The sequence below is a fragment of the Artemia sp. Qi Xiang Cuo genome, chromosome 3, assembly GCF_049724085.1.
Source record: "Artemia sp. Qi Xiang Cuo chromosome 3, ASM4972408v1, whole genome shotgun sequence".
NCBI classification, from domain to species: Eukaryota; Metazoa; Arthropoda; class Branchiopoda; order Anostraca; family Artemiidae; genus Artemia; species Artemia sp. Qi Xiang Cuo.
In genome coordinates, this window is record NC_142796.1 from 2,058,620 (window position 1) to 2,075,925 (window position 17,306).

At 36.4% G+C, this 17,306-nt stretch overlaps 1 protein-coding gene across 1 annotated transcript in view; it reads left to right on the forward strand.

Annotated features, from left to right (window-relative positions):
• Window positions 1–16,510: 16,510 nt before the first annotated feature.
• Window positions 16,511–17,306, forward strand: part of LOC148953648 (lectin-like) — a 30,499-nt gene continuing 29,703 nt past the window's right edge. Inside the window, exon 1 of the mRNA XM_089087269.1 lies at window positions 16,511–16,692. Coding sequence (XP_088943395.1) covers window positions 16,511–16,692 — 182 coding nt within the window. The remainder of the gene's footprint in view (window positions 16,693–17,306) is intronic.

The following is a 17,306-nucleotide window of genomic DNA, read 5'->3' on the forward strand; positions in this document are numbered from 1 at the left end:
CGAAAAAGTTACTCGTCAAGGTGCTGTTTCTTCCACTTCACTTTTTAGTAATGGGGTTCTTGATGCACAGTCAGCTATTCCCACATCTCTCATCTTTGTCTGTCTTGATTTATCTCTCGCATGTTATGCAGACAATATTCTGAATTTGAGCCGCACTATCCAGCACATTAGTGAAATTTTCGCAACGGTACAATCTGAGTATGCAAAACTGGGTCTTCCGTTCAACTATTAAAAGTCCAAAGTTAAAGTTTTCAACTGGAAGTAAGCGTCACTAGGGGATATTCTTCTCAGAAATTTGTAACGAATAAGTTACGGTTCAACCACCGTCTTCTTTCAAAACTTTTCAACTCTGCCGCTCTACGACATTATCTGTACACATCGCCGTTTCGGAGAATCCTCACTAAATCTGACAAATCAAAACTTCGCTAAGTCTTCTTCCGGTTCGCAAAATATATTTTGCGTTTTTCCCCTTGGATCCGCAACTCTCATCTAGTTACAGAATTCAGTATTTCTGACCTCATTATAGCTATGGAAAAGCAAATTTATGCTTATGATTCCCGTTTGACAAGGTTGAACCATCCTTGAGTAGTAATCAACATTATACTTCTACGAGACATATAGCAATTACCATGTTATTTGCTGGGACATATAGCAATTTCAATGCTATTCTATAGAAGCTCTTCACCATTTCAAAGAGATTCAGAGCTCCCTCACATTGCGTTATACTATGTTCCATCTTGTACGAGTTAGGGCTTTGAATAACGTGTTATGAAGGACAAGTTTTTCTGACGCAATTTACATGGACTAGATTTCTAATTCATGGTATACATGTCTTTTTAGGGATAAACCCGTGTTAGAAAACCAGCGCGTCTTGTTTAGCTGTTAATATATTCAATTATTTTTTGTATATATTCAGCTTTCAGATTAGAATTTTCAACAGTTTGAATAGTTCATTCAATCTATCAGTATCGATATTTTTGCAATCATTTACATAGATATGGAATATTCTAAGCAGCTTCTGGTGAGTAAAATTTTCTCATTATTATAATGAAAAGAAATTATTTCGCCATTAGGTTAAGGAAGAATTACCTTCCTTACACTGTGTGGTTACCTCTTTTTAAAAAAAACCTTCCTTCTTTTAAATATTAAACAGTCCATGTATTTCAATTTTAGTAAATATTCAAAAAAAAGAGAGGCATGTTCACTTTGATTTTGGTTCATTGTATATGAAAAATTAAAATAGAATTTGCATATTAGTTTCGGCAGATATGAAAGGTCGCCTCCCTCCTCAATATCTTGCTCCTTACACTAAAGCTCGAATTTCGTTCAAATCACAAAGGTTGGTTAAGATATCTCTTTTGAAAATGCTATAAAAAAAAATCGTTTTACTTCGTAAATTCAAATTTCAGGAGGGACTTAGCCCCCCCCCCTTCCCTCCAACAATACAAAATCTTAAAATATAATGATTATATTCGATAGAAAACGCTAAGTATGTTTTTTTTATTATGTAAAACAAAAACCCACCCCCTCAATTGTTGTGTTACGGTCATAATTCTTTAGTTTTAATTATTTCGTTAAAACTGTGACTTTTCACGTAATCTTCTTAACAATATAGCAATTTCCAAAGCCTAGCAGGTAATATCTTGGCTCATTGTCATGAATTGAAAACCTGTTTCTGCGATCTTTGTCCTTCAAAGTGAAATTTTGAAAGACGTATTTATTAAGCTATTAATTGTTTAAAGCATATTCAAGTCTAGGTAACATACTAGGACTCCCAAGGCTGTTCAGTATGATGAATGTATGTACGTGAAGGAACATTTGAGCAGAAAAATATTGATTTGTAAAAAGTAGCAGGCATTCTAAAGCACTAATAGATTGAGAACTACAAGTTTCAGAATCGACTTTATAGGTCAAATTATATCACAAGAAGAGGGTTTTAAAATCCCCCTTCCCTCCAAACTCAAAATTTTCATAAATTTTATTTTAAAATCTTTTTAAATATTTGTAAAGCTTTAAGACATAGAGCATTACAAACATCAGAATTGACTTTATAGGTCAAATTATATTATGGGGAGATGTTTTTGAAATCACCCTTCCCTCCTTCCCTTACCTCCAAACTCAAAATTTTCAAAAATTTTATTTTAAAAGCTTTTTAAATATTTCTAAAGTGCTACAAACACCAGAATAAACTTTAGACGGCAATTTATCTGTAAAAGAGGGCTTATTACTAAATTTTTTTCTTCTTTTTTAAGGATGTTGAGGTGGATTCTTGCCCTCCCTTCTAAAAGAGACCAAGATGGGATGATATCACATCAATGCAAGCTGCAAGGCCAACAGTAATCAGATTTGCTAGTTCGTTGGACCAGCCAGGAGTCTCTATGCAACCTGACAAGATTTTTGAGTCAGCCTCATCTGATCAAGATGGGGGGGACACTCCTCTTCAAGCCTTGCCAGGGGCTTCTGATGTACAGGTACAGCCAGAATTTGTAAATATATATATTTTGTTTCCGTATTTTTCAAAAATAAGACAAATTCTATCAACCGCATAACTTAAATTTGTTTCTAAACTAAACCTATTTCATTTTCTTTCATTAACCAAATTGGCAGTATATAAAAGAATGTTTGTAACGCCGAAGTAGCAAATAGCTTATCATACATTTCTATAAAACCTTACCTGTAACTTCTCTTTTAAGCAAGATGTTTTCTAATGCAATAATCCATTATTTCTTTAAACAAGCTAACTATATAAACAAATCACTATTTCATTGTTGACAGTTGAACAGTCATTCTTAAACTAGGCTATCTTTTGTGTGTATTTAATCCGTTTATCAAATGTCCCATCAAGAAGGTTGAATTTTTAATCCTACAGTCATAAATTTTGAATTTTAACCGTTCGTTACAAAAGTGAGTCTCAAATAACATGTACCGCTTTTTTTCCGTATATCCGATAATTCCAATGCTTCACTAAATATCAACTAAATTATATTTCAACCTGTCAAAAATTATGAGAAAATTAAGAATTTTTGAAGTAGAAATTCAAACATCGCATAAATTGTTTCAACAGCGCATTTCTATCTGACGCTGTTTTCGCAGCACGTTATAGACTAATTGAATATAGGCTAAGGGGTTAGCAACGCAATTTCAACCTGTAAGAATATTTCAGCGTGTGTGTGTGTGTGTGTGTGCATGTGTGTGTGTGTGTGTGTGTGTGTGTGTGTGTGTGTGTGTGTGTGTGTGTGTGTGTGTGTGTGTGTGTGTGTGTGTGTGTGTGTGTGTGTGTGTGTGTGTGTGTGTGTGTGTGTGTGTGTGTGTGTGTGTGTGTGTGTGTGTGTGTGTGTGTGTGTGTGTGTGTGTGTGTGTGTGTGTGTGTGTGTGTGTGTGTGTGTGTGTGTGTGTGTGTGTGTGTGTGTGTGTGTGTGTGTGTGTGTGTGTGTGTGTGTGTGTGTGTGTGTGTGTGTGTGTGTGTGTGTGTGTGTGTGTGTGTGTGTGTGTGTGTGTGTGTGTGTGTGTGTGTGTGTGTGTGTGTGTGTGTGTGTGTGTGTGTGTGTGTGTGTGTGTGTGTGTGTGTGTGTGTGTGTGTGTGTGTGTGTGTGTGTGTGTGTGTGTGTGTGTGTGTGTGTGTGTGTGTGTGTGTGTGTGTGTGTGTGTGTGTGTGTGTGTGTGTGTGTGTGTGTGTGTGTGTGTGTGTGTGTGTGTGTGTGTGTGTGTGTGTGTGTGTGTGTGTGTGTGTGTGTGTGTGTGTGTGTGTGTGTGTGTGTGTGTGTGTGTGTGTGTGTGTGTGTGTGTGTGTGTGTGTGTGTGTGTGTGTGTGTGTGTGTGTGTGTGTGTGTGTGTGTGTGTGTGTGTGTGTGTGTGTGTGTGTGTGTGTGTGTGTGTGTGTGTGTGTGTGTGTGTGTGTGTGTGTGTGTGTGTGTGTGTGTGTGTGTGTGTGTGTGTGTGTGTGTGTGTGTGTGTGTGTGTGTGTGTGTGTGTGTGTGTGTGTGTGTGTGTGTGTGTGTGTGTGTGTGTGTGTGTGTGTGTGTGTGTGTGTGTGTGTGTGTGTGTGTGTGTGTGTGTGTGTGTGTGTGTGTGTGTGTGTGTGTGTGCGTGTGTGTGTGTGTGTGTGTGTGTGTGTGTGTGCGTGTGTGTGTGTGTGTGTGTGTATGTGTGTGCATGCATGTGCGCATGTGTATGTGCGTTATTAACAAAATTTGCCCTAAAAAGGATCATCCAAACATTTTAATCGCACTTTAATTATTGATATGGAAGGGGAAAAAAGTTCTTTGCTTACAAAGATTTATTTAGTCCAGGTTAACTACGTCCAGCACTTCAATCAAATCCGTTGCTAAATGAAATAGGAAAATTCGGATTGTAGAGAAAGTTACACCAACACCAGCAACCAACGCATAGGATTCATGGCCATTAACCGAGGCTGAAGAACACTGCTTCATAGAATATACTGCATCGGTTGAAAGATGGTCGGATTTTATTGAGAATTATAATCAAGAGGGACAAGCACTAGAGCTGGATCCCTATTTTGCATTTTTATTCTGAAATTTTTTTTTGAATAAAACCATTAGTTTTATATATCATTCTCTTGTTCTAACTTATCCTCTAAGAATAAGACTTCATTTCCCTGACTAAAACAATATATATTTTTAACATGTTCAATTGTCATTATGAAAGACATAAGCCAATGTAACTTTTTTTTCTTCTTTTAATTGTTCAGGTGGTGGGACAATGACTATGAAAAATTAACATAGTTTATTAACTTTATAAAAATAATGGTTATTTCATATGGAAAATAAAATCTTTTTTCTACAGATTAATGAAATAGAACTGCCGTTGGATAATGAAACATCGGAATTTGCAGGGCCAATTCTGTCACCTCCAATGGAGTTCAGAGACGAACCTACATTAGTTATAGATAATATGGAATGGCAAGATAGTTTTTTTAATGATTTTTTTGGGGACATAGCTAACCTAGACGCCCTAAATTGTGTTACTGATATGATAGAGGATCCGGACTGGGTATATCGATTTATGCATGAACATTTAGGTGATGTAACTAGCGTAACAGAACCGAGTCCTTGTAAAGAAATTACGTCGCAGGACAATACTGGCTGGCTAGATCAATCGTCCCTAAACACCTTAAAATAAGTAATAGGGGATCTCATGTCATCTAAGCGAATAGCAATTGAACAGACAGGGAATATTAGAAAGCCTGAGTCACCCTCCGCTCGTCTACTTGATAACGCAACAACGCAAATTGTTTGACATAATTCTTCCGAGGAAATCATTAGAGACAACTATAGACTTAGTGAATTGGATCCTGTATAAACAGGTACAGGATTTGAAAATAGTGCTGTGTCCCCGGAATTGCGTGAATTTTATTTGTTAGAGTCTGCTCTAGGTCATTTGCAAACATATAGGGTAGATTTTAGCCCTCCCGAGGAAAACGCGGGCATTATTTTAAATGACCCCGTGAAAGTTCTCCGTAGCTACATCGACAGAATTCAAGCAAAAATTGAGATTCAGATTCAGAAATGGGGGGATCAAGGAGGGGTTAAAGCATCAGTGAATCAAAAAGTTTATTTACAAAAGGGGACATCCGGGGATATTTTTTATTTTCATTTTTCAACTGGCAACCAGACTTTTTACCCAGGTCTAAATAAATTCGAAGACAACTTTTTCAACAGGGTTAATAAATTAATCTCGACTTTGGACACACTTAATGAGAGAGGTAGTGGGTCCACCATTTTTATACATTGAACGCATGGATCTGAATCTCAGTAGATTTAAAAAAAACTTTATTTTAAGAGGGGGCGAGGTAACAAAATAAAATGCCATCCGGATTTGTTGGCTACCAAAGGAGTTCAGGGTTTCAGTTTTTAAACGGGGCTGCAAAGCTTTAAATACGTATTTTTAACAGCAGCCCATAAAACATTATATAATGAGTCAACAATGAAAAATCTCGATGAACTTGCTCGCAACGGTGGAAAAAATTTCCCTAAAGTAAATTTTGACTGTTTAGAGGGAAAGTATCCGGTGTCCTTGAAAGAAATAAGCATATTTGAGAAAGCAAATGAAAATCTTGGGATGGGGGTGGTCGTTCTCCAGTATGACACTGAATTTGTAGATGGGGAAAAAAAACAAATAAAAAAGGGGTTTTGTACTCAGTGAGGACATCAACGGTAGAAAATTTTAAAAATTGAATTTTAATTATTTACCAGCCTCCCTAAGATTTAAATTCCTTTGGAAATTTTTTCCCCGTTACAGCGCTAAATTGAGTCCTATCTCAAGGTTTGAAGAAAGGGGAACATTTTTATTGTCCCATGTGCCTTTCCCCCTTTAGATCTGAGCGAACATTCTCAGATCACATGGGGCATTGCAAAACTCATGGCAATCAAAGAATTGAAATGCCGGCAGAAGGAAAAGACACTTACAATTTAAAAATTTCCAAAATTCTCAGCTACAAGTTGATAAAGTGCCTTTAGATTGCGAATCAAGATTGATTGAGGTATAAGACCCATCAATACCAAATATATTCAAAAAATATAAACTAGTTGGATGTTGATACGCGCATGCCCGTCGCGATTGCAGTAATAAATTGCAATTAGAAGAGTTTTTTTGGCTGTGGATGAAGAAGGCAGCATGGAAAAGTTATTGATTTTTTTAATAAAAACAGCAAGCGAGGAAATTTCTCGATTACGTCACACGAGCTATTCGATGGCATTGTCACCTTCAAAGCAACTGACGCTGGAAAAGAGGACGCCTTGCTGGGTATATAAGAGTGCTCTTGCCCCAAAAGACGCAGTCTAGGACCACGACCACCTTACTGACCCCAATTCAACGGGAAAAAGTAACTTTAGTGGGTGGGCTCACTATTAATGTAATTTACACATTCAACAGCAACTTTTTCTACCTGTTTTTATACATAATGCTAACTACGATCTAAAGTATGTGCTACCAGCATTTGCACATCTTCAAAGAAATGGAACAATAGATGATTTATGGGTGATAGACAGCTTTAACTACAAAATTATACATAAATCAGCGGAAAAGATGCTTGTTTTGTAATTTAAGTGGAAATTTGTTGAAGCCGGCATTAAGTACACGAATAAAATTTACTTTTTAGATTAATAAAGTTTTTTCCCTAAATCATTGAGCGAATTAATTCAAGTGCAGAAAAACGATGACGGTTGCAATGCTTTCCCCCTTCTCAAGCAACAATTTCCAAATGATTTATATGATTTTTTGACGGTCAAGGGCATATATCCTTATGACTATTATTGTTCCTTGTCGAGATTTGCCGAGGAAACTATTCCTTCAATTGAATCGTTTTATGACAGTCTTCACGATCGTAGTTGCACCCCCGAGGAATACAGTTTTGCTAAAAAAGTGTGGGCAGAGGGGGGGTGTAAAAATGGGTTTGACTACTGCAAGCTGTATTTGTCGAGTGACGTGTTAATCTTGTTACACATTATGTGTAAAAATACGGATAAAATCTACGAGAAGTTTCATCTTGATTTGGGTTATTTTTTTCCTTCTCCTCTTATGGTGATGAGCATTATTAAAAGCATTAGTATAGGAGACATCGGGCTGTTTACTGATATTTTTCCGACCCTCCTTATAGAAATGTCAATTAGGGGGGGTTTTGTTTTTCACGGGGATCGTATCTTGGAAACTTAACCAACAGGAGAGAAGACGGGGACCAAATCGGATGCAGTTTTCCTTGATATGAATTCTCTCTACCCCTCGGCCATGTCCCATTATGCACTACCTTGCGGTGACTATAAATGGCTCAATGACCCTCAAGCTCCCCATGTCCCCAACTTTAACAGTGTTGAGGAGAATGGCCCGGTTGGATGGTTTTTTGAAATTGATGGAGAGATACCAGTCGAGCTTCACGATTCAGTAAAGGATTTTGTTTTCCCGTGCATCAATAGACCTGTAACTAAGGACTCTTTGAGTCCTCGCACTAGGCGTTTAGTCGAGGTGGACGGATTGCATTGGACACCTTCAAAACAAAAACTTATTGCTGACCTTCTGCCGAAAAAAAACATAGTTGTACATCATATAGCTTTAAAATTGATGTGCAACAATGGTTTCAAAGTCCCAAAGGTTCACAGAGTACTCCAGTTTAGTCAAAAACTATATCTAAAAATATTTGTTGACACTTTTGTCAAAAAACATTCTGAAGCATAGACGAAGGCTGAAAAAGAAATTTATAAACTCATTTTGAATTCAGCTTTCGGCAAAATGCGTGAGAGTGTTCGTAATAGGAATCGTTGTGACGTCGTGACCGATCCCGAACAATGTGCTCGAATTATTGCCGATCCAAATTACACTTCCTTTACAATCATTGGCCCGGACATGGTACTTTTGAATAGGAAAAAAAGACACATTGTCTTGAATAAAAATAGTACTGCAGGCGGTGTTATCTTAGAAATGTCTAACAAGTTGATGCTGGAAATTGAATACAATGGGACTAGGGTACTTAGGCCTGAGAAGGGGCATGTAAATGGCAGCTACATGGATGCAGATTCTCTACTGCTCAAAGTAAGACCTCCTAATGTAATTGATGATTTGGCGCACGGTGAAATTATCAGCTAACAGATGGACTACACCAATTGGAGTGGTCTTTACCCTGAGCTAGTAAAACGTCGGGCACCAAATCAGATTTCTTTTTTAAAATCGTAAACGGGACGTGACTTGATTTCCCGTGGTATGCTTGTAGGTCCTGAAGGTGTACTTTATACAGACACACGGCGAGTAAATCAAGAAACGTTGCAAAGGAGTACCCACGCAGTATGTGGATAAGAATTTCGACGTGGAAATTTATAAGAATTCTATTGTTCAAAATAAAATTCTGCGAGCCAAATTACTGGCAATTCGTTCTCTCAAATATAGGAACTTTACTGTAAATGTAGAAAAAATTGCCATGAGAAATTGCAATTTCCGACAAGGTCTATGTTTTTCAAGATGGTGTGACTACCCTCCCCCTTGGACACTATTTAACTTCAGACCGGGCCGAATGTGTTACCCATAGGGAAAGTCTCGGTTTAAATAAAGTCCTGTAAATTATTTCCTAAAACCTTTGGGGGGGCCTAGTGGCCCAGGGGGAGGGGGCTCGCGGCCCGGGGGGGGGGTGGCCGCCGCAAGCGGGGGGCGCACCGCCACTATCAAAGTTATCTTTTTGACTTAGAGCAGATTTTTTGTAAATGTTTCATTCAAAAAGTGATATTTTTTTTCAAGTGTTCTCTAATTTAATGTTGTATTTTTTTTCTCTATAAATAAACAAAAAGTATTAAAGTGTTTTTTCTCTTTGCCCGTGTAAATATTGTATTTTTTTTTATAAATAAATTTAAAAAAGTGTGTTTTTTCATTTTTAATGTGCTTTTTTTTAAGTATTGTTGCTTTTTTATGTATATTATAAAAGAAAATATGATTCTTTTTTCTTCTCGAAGAACAGAGTAGTGGTATGGAAATTATTTAGTCATTAGACAATTAGGGTCTACAGTTAGTTGTCCAGGTGAACTGTTGAAGGGAACACGTATCAATTTAAAACACCATTCAGGTCATTACTCTTTGGGCCCTCAATGTCGAGTAAAACAACACTCTTAACTAAAATAATAGAAAATTGTGATAAGATATTGGTGGAAAAGCCGAAAAAAATATTCCATTGTTACTGTATTTGGCAGGAGTTATAAGATAAAATAAAAGCAATTGCTGCCACCATGGGATTGGTGCAGATACAATTCATACAGGGACTTGATGTTTTCAACATTATTGAACCAAACTCTTTGCTGATCATTGACGATCCGGCTGAATCTATTGAACAATGGTCCCAGGAAATGCTGCAATTGTTCACTGTTCGCTCTCATCATGAACAGATTTCCGTTACTCTGGTTCTTCACAATCTCTTTCATCAGAGCAAATGTATGCGAACACTTGCATTGAACTGCACCTACTATATCATCTACAAAGTTGTTCGTGATTCTAGCTCGCTAATAACACTCAATAAACAAATCTATCCAGGTGCCCCTAAATTTCTGCTCTCAGCATACAATCAGGCAACTAATAAACCCCACGGTTATATCCTATTGGATCTTAATCAAAATAAATCCGAGGATCTGCGCGTAGTCACAGATATTTTCTACAGTGACATTACAGTATATCTCCTCGCGAACACCAGAAAGAATTATTAGTCTCTATCACGACACTAAAGAGACTATTTGTAAATACATATTTGTTTTAAGTTCTAAGAATCTCAAAACCTCAGCGTGAAAGAGCAATGCTCAAATCAGGTATTGACAATGATTTAACTAATCTTAATATCTGAACTTTGTTTAAATTTGACCGAGGGTAATGTTCAATTGCCAGAAGTAGTTAAGCAACAGGCAAAGCAACATCGTTCCATTGTACGTACATTAGCCTCTAAAAAGAAAGGAAATAATTTTAAAAGGAAACGACTTCTTCAGGCAGGCGGTAGCTTTTTCACACTTTTACTGCCAATAATTGCAGGACTTGTAAACAGTTTTCTCTAGTGAGAATGGCAAAACCCTATAAATTGACTCCAATAGAACTCGCTCTCTCACCCGTGGAACACTTTGAGGACAATCTGAGTAAATTCCTTGACAATAAAAATATTGAGGATGAAAAAAAACTGCTTTTACTTCAAGATGCGCTTCGCTGAGTGGACAAACACAGGTCCTATCGATCGAAGCCAACTGCTGGTGCTGCTGATCCCAAAAAAGAATCATCTCCTCAAGAGTCTGCTGCTGGAAAAAAATTAAAGAAGGAGTATTTTGATTAATTTTTTTTAAAATTTGCAAATCTATGGCCCAAATCTTTTAGTGAACAATTTAAACGACTCCTAACCTATCTCATGGAAAGTGGTCAAATTCAAGTTGTGAGCAATGGGGAAAGGATTATAATTCAGGGCAAGAGCTATAATATACTTGATTTAATGTATGACATGGTTACAAATCGTAAAGGACTATTATCATTTGACACTCATCTATACAACTTTCTAAATACATTAAGCTTCCCCAAAAGTCTTATTGGTAATAGACAAATTCTAAAAAAATTAAATGAACATGCATCAACAACATTGACACCATTAAAATATGAACTTGAAGAAGAAGATTTTAAATCAATTTTGGAAAATACTAGCACACCACTGGTAGCTAGAAAAAAGCGAAGACGTATCAAGTCAGCTTCACCAACAGCCAGTATAAAAAAGGGTAGCGGACATTACACAACGTGCTTAAATTCAAAATTTCTGAAGTTCTGAAAGATGCTTATGAAAATTTTGGTTAGGCGGGGAGTTTAAGCTCACCCCCCACTCTTTCCGAAGTCACGGGTTTTCTCACTAAAAATTTAAATGACAACTTACAAAATGAACCAAGTTACACTTTGTATAGAAATAATAGACTTCGTGCCAATAAATATCGTAAAACTAAAGCCTTTTCCCCACTGCATTTAATGCAAGCGGATCTCCTGACTCTAGATGAGCTTCAAAGACGTCACAATACACCGTACAAGTACATTCTACTTCCAATCAGTGTTTTTAGTCGCTATGCATATGCAATTCCATTGCGATCAAAGAGAGGTATTGAAGTTGTTCAGGCCATTGAAAGTATTCTCGAACAGGATTCATATAAAAAAAATTCAAACGGATCGCGGTAGTGAATTTGTTAATCCTCATGTTGCAAAAGTACTAGAGAAATATAGTACACTGCTCTATCATAGTCACAGTCCTATAAAGGCTGCATTGGCCGAACGATTGATAAGAGCTATTCGACTTTTAATTTCAAGATATTGTACATTGAAAAATACATCGACTTTTATTCATGATCTAGATAAAATCATTCTGATTTATAACCAACTACGACATCGTTCATTATCCAGCACTACACCAATGGACGTTCATCATTCTGATGATGATACAATTGACAACTCTCTTAAACAATATTCCAGTGAATCAAAAGTCAAGATGAAAAATAAATTAGATGTCGGTGATACTGTTCGAATTAATAGAACAACTAATGTTTTTGAAAAGGGGAATTACTTGTGGTCTACTGAACTTTTTAAAGTGGCAAAAATCCTAGACACTAAACCCACAACTTATTGCTTGCGTGATACCAAAGATGAAGAGATTCTCGACGGCTTTTATGACTATGAACTGCAAAAAGTTAAAAATGCTAGTGAAATCTATCAAATTGAAAAGATATTAAAGACACGTACTCGCATGGGTAAGAAACAGTTACTTGTTCGGTGGCTAGGATACAACTCTGATTTTGATTCTTGGATCTGTGCTGAAGATACTGACAATGCCAAATGATTTCTATGTAACTTTGATGTCCGATGTTTGCGATCCTCTCTACAACGCCTTGAATATGACAAGTGATTTTTGGACAAAACTCTCCCCCGTCATCGAATTTGACGTTGCATAGGAATTGGCTTTTGTCAATTGTTTTCTCAAAAATACCTATTAAATCCCGAGAAAAGGATCGTGTTTAAGATATAAAAGCTATGGTATTTGTTTTGACTATCAATGGGTTTGGCTATGTCGACTATGAATTGGTTGAAGGACTTAAACCTAGTGACTATCCATAAGTCAAACTGAAATATATTGAATATGATAATATGAGGAATTAATGTCATAAAATCAATAGAAAAATTTCATATCGTAGGACTGGCATATTCCATCCTAATTATTAATTTGAACTTGGTAGAATTTACATTAGTTCACCTGTTGAAACTGAAACAATTATTCTCAACGATAATCTGAGAGATGCTCTTGGGTTTAAACAGAATATGATCCATGGGAAAAATGCTGGTACCATTTACGGGATGGATCAAGTTATTTTTGCTGATTATCCACCTGGTTTCGCTTAGGACTCTTGCATATTTCTCTATGCATCCTTTGTGGAAACGTCGAGAGTCGGTAATTCAAATGTTCCTCTCCTACGTGTTCTTAAACGAAAAACAACTCATTAACTTGTTCATCACTATAATATAAAGCATCTTCAGTATGATCCTGTAAACACTTCGTATTTGGAACTCTGCCAGTTAACACTAAGAAGTGAATTTGGTGATCCCCTATCAATAACAAAAGGCTTAGCAGTGATTACATGTCATTTTCGACCCATTGTCATCGACGACAAAATCACCTAAAATGAACAATAGAAGAATTCCATTTGTCTGCCCCGATAATGATTTTTAGGTTGGTGCTTTGAGTCCACGTCAAATAGGCAATGGATTGGACTACTGAGAGGGTAGCACTACAATGTCTGGCTATGGTCTTGGTAGCTGGTTTGCAAGGTTATTTCGTTCTGCACTACACCTTGCCAGAAAATATCTTGCACCAGTTGCATCAAATTTTGCTACCTCCACACTACAGGACTGGGGGTCGGGCAAGAATTTCAAGGTGAGTGTTAAGGAAAATATTAGATCTTCAGCAAGAGCCGTTGGTGAGCAACTAAAATCTCGACAAAATGGGGAGGGATTGAAAAGGATGCGTTCGCGTCATTCACTCATCAGTCTCTTCCCAGGCAGGAAGCAAAGGACATCAACAAGGACTTTGAGGAATAAAACAAAGAAGACCAATAAGAAGAAAAAGAAAAAGATTGTTAGATCAAAGAAGGATTTCTTTTCTTAAGATGACTTATCTCCCCCACAAGGAATCATATCCATCAATCAGTTCCTCATTGAATCTATTCAATGCTTAAAATGTTGATGTCAGTGTCAAGTATGGCTACTATGAACCATTTCACCCCCAACAACCCCTCTCGGAGAATATACAATTTCAAATATTTTCCAATGAAGACTATTTCATTGATTTGTCTGGGTTCTGAATTAATTAGAAATAGTGATATTGATAATACCCAACCAAACAGAGCAAAAAAATTGCTGTAGAACAGCGTCAACTAAAGAACAAGCTATTACAATCGGCCTACCTAATTTACGGTGAAAATCGCCCATTGCCCAAAAGAGTAAGGCAACTTTACAGTACGCTGAAAATAGACGATTTCTCATTGACAAAGGCAGAGAAAGAGGCACTTCGGAGAAGGCAGACTCTCATGTAGAGGCTTGATTTAATGGCTAAAGAGAGTATTAGCCAGTTTTTTTTGGCTTTTTCTGTAATATTTTCACCATGTTCAAAGATTTGAGTGTTTGTTTGGGTCAATTATTTTATTAGTTTTCTTTGTGAGTTCAATTAGTCTTGAATAACCCCATAAATTTGATATTTTTCTTTTTGTTTTTTTATTACTCACCCTTGGTTCACGTAGGATAAATTGCTGCGATTGACAGTATTCGTCAGTCAGATCAATGAGCAAGTTTAATTGCCGTTTTACTCACAAAAGATTTCAAAGTCAGTTATCATTTTCGAGTAAAATATTCAAAGTTGAAAAAGCGTGGTTGAAATGGGCTAGGAAGATGCTTTGCTGCCATGTTTTCAGGACCAAAACTGGACAGCCATAATCAGCTACTCAGTGAAATCATTTTCAATGTTAATTATTTCTTTTTATGAATTGCCGTTGGGTTTTAAAAACGCTGAAAAACTTGGGATAAAGAATCATTTACGGTAGGACAAACTTAAGCAGGGTTATTTTTCTTCCTTTATTTTGTACTTCTTAAATTTCATTGAAATAGTAATTTATCAAGGAACATTTTCTTTGTACTTGGTTCAGTGTATTTCAGACTTAGCTCTTTGATCGATTAAAAAAAAGAAGCGAAATTAAAACTTAAAACGTTTTTTTTTAACTGAAAGTAAGGAGCGAAATTAAAACTTAAAACGAACAGAATTATTCCGTATATGAAAGGGGCTGTCCTTTTCTCAACGCCTCGCTCTTTACGCTAAAGTTTTTTTTTATTGTTTTAAAAAATAGATTTGTGAGAAAGAGTCAAACTTTAGCGTAAAGAGTGAGGCGTTGAAGAGGGGACAGCCCCTTTCATATACGGAATAATTTCTTTTCGTTATAAGATTTAATGCCGCTCATTACTTTCAGTTAAAAAAACTTGTTTTTTTTAAATTTAATCTATGAACGTTTTTAAATTAATGCATGTTTTGATTTTTGCTCACCGTACATGAATAATTAAAACGAAATTTCTATATTAATTCTACTTTTTTTTGGGTAAATGGCTTTCTCGAAAATTGTTTAATTTGCTTTACGAACGTTTTTATTAGTAATAAATATACTTAACTTACGAATACTTACGCAACGAACTTTTATATTCATATATTTTTATTACGTATATTAGGGGAGTTCGCCCCCCTAGTCAATACCTCACTCTTTAAGCTAAAGTTCGAATTTTTTTTCCAATTCTTTAAGAATGACCCCTTAATCAAAAAAACCGTTAATTATAATATATAGCTCTTATGAAAGTACTAAAAAACTTTAGCGTAAAGAGCGAGGTATTGACTAGAAGGCGAACCCAATCATAAACGTATTAGTTTCTGTTCGTTTTAAGTATTGAAAAGTTTTTCACTTGAAAACTTGTTTTTTTTATATTTAATTTCTAATCGTTGTTTTAAATAATGCTGGGAAATCCGGCGCCCCCTTCGTAGCAATGTCCTCTTCTCCCATGAAAAGTTCCTCCATGGAAAGATCCTCCCACGTAACCCCCGATCAACCCCTCCCACTACAAGAAAAATTCCCCCTGTAAACGTCTGTATACTTCCCAATAGCCAATACTATATGTAAACATTGGGCAAAGTTCATAACCCGCAGCCCATCCCCCGGGACTGTGAGATATTAAGTCATATTAATAAACAACAAATAAACACGCTTTAATAAGTCAACAAATAAACACGCATCCGTGATCTCTCTTCTTGCAAAAAATTCAAAATTCCACACTTTAGTAGATAGGAGCTTGAAACCTCTACAGTAAGGTTTTCTGATACGCTGATTCTGATGGTGTGATTTTTATTAAGGTTCTATAACTCTTAGGGGGTCTTACCCCACTTTTTCGAAAATAATACAAATTTTCTCTGGCACTTAACTTTTGACGTGTAAGACAAAACTTGATTAAACTTATATATTTGAAATCAGCATAAAAATCTAATTCTTTTGATGTGTCTATTGGTATCAAAATTTCTTTTTTTAGAGTTTCGGTTACTATTGAGCCGCGTAGCTCCTTACTTACAGTGGTTTTTACTCGAGCGAAGGACACAAAAGCAAAATCTAATCCGCTTCAATTATAAGTCGTTCTTATCCAAGTTCTAATATAAAATGATAGCATAGTTCAAGGATATTCCTACCCTTATCCTGCGAATAATATTACAGGGCTAAATACATTTACGGTGAAACTATTGAATCTGGTGAAACACAAAAACAATTGTTCTCGGCAACCTAACAAAGTTTTATCCTTAACCCTGTTTTTAGCTTCAAACATTCTGTAATCCTTAGTCGCTAGACCTTTGGACATCTGATATTCAAAACATAATAAGAAAAATAGTATAGAAAAGAACATCCCCACCTTTAGCTCTGCCACTGCTTCTAGGGCTATAATTGAGTGGATGGTTAAGAGGGTTGGCGACGTTTTACAGATGAAAGGTGACAGAGTCCAAAAGGTTGTCCTTTTTGATCATCCTTCTTTGGCCAAAAGAAAAGAAGGTCAAGCCCCAAATGGTATGGGAAGAGGTAAAAAACAAGGATTTAATAGCAGTAGGAACTTCATGGAAGAGAGTGAAGAGTCAAGGTTTGAACAAATTACAGTGGATAAGGAGATCACAGAATTGTAGGGAACTGTTTGTAGTTGTAGAAGTAATAACCACTATCAAGATTCTGGAGGAAACACTGCATATGCTGCAATCAAAACTTTGTTTTTTAAGTATTCTGGTCTCTATTGATGTGGGCTATTCTTCGCTTACAGTTTGCAACCATGAGCTGTTTGAGCTGAGGCTCTCTTAAATGTCAAGGAGGCTGTTACTGTCTTTTTCAACCCCTGTTCTTCATATTCAAGTTCAGTAGTCAGATAACAGTGATTCAAGCATTATAATTATCCGTGAATAGATACAACCGCCCTACCCCGCATGTTTATTAAGAGCTGCTATATCATATTTTAATTATAGGGTACGAGTTTTATGGTTATGAGGGAAGTTCTTCCAAAAAATATTTTTACGGGGATATTCCCCAAGAAAGCTGGAATGAGGGACAGTGGGGTAAAAATCCATAAGAAAAAAGATGAAATTAAAAAATATATGCAAATGGGAAAATAAGATATTCTAATTGAAGCTCGCTGGTTCCCAAATATACGCCACTGTAGGCAATTTATCGAACCTCAAATAATTTAACTCAGTTAAGTGAAGCTTT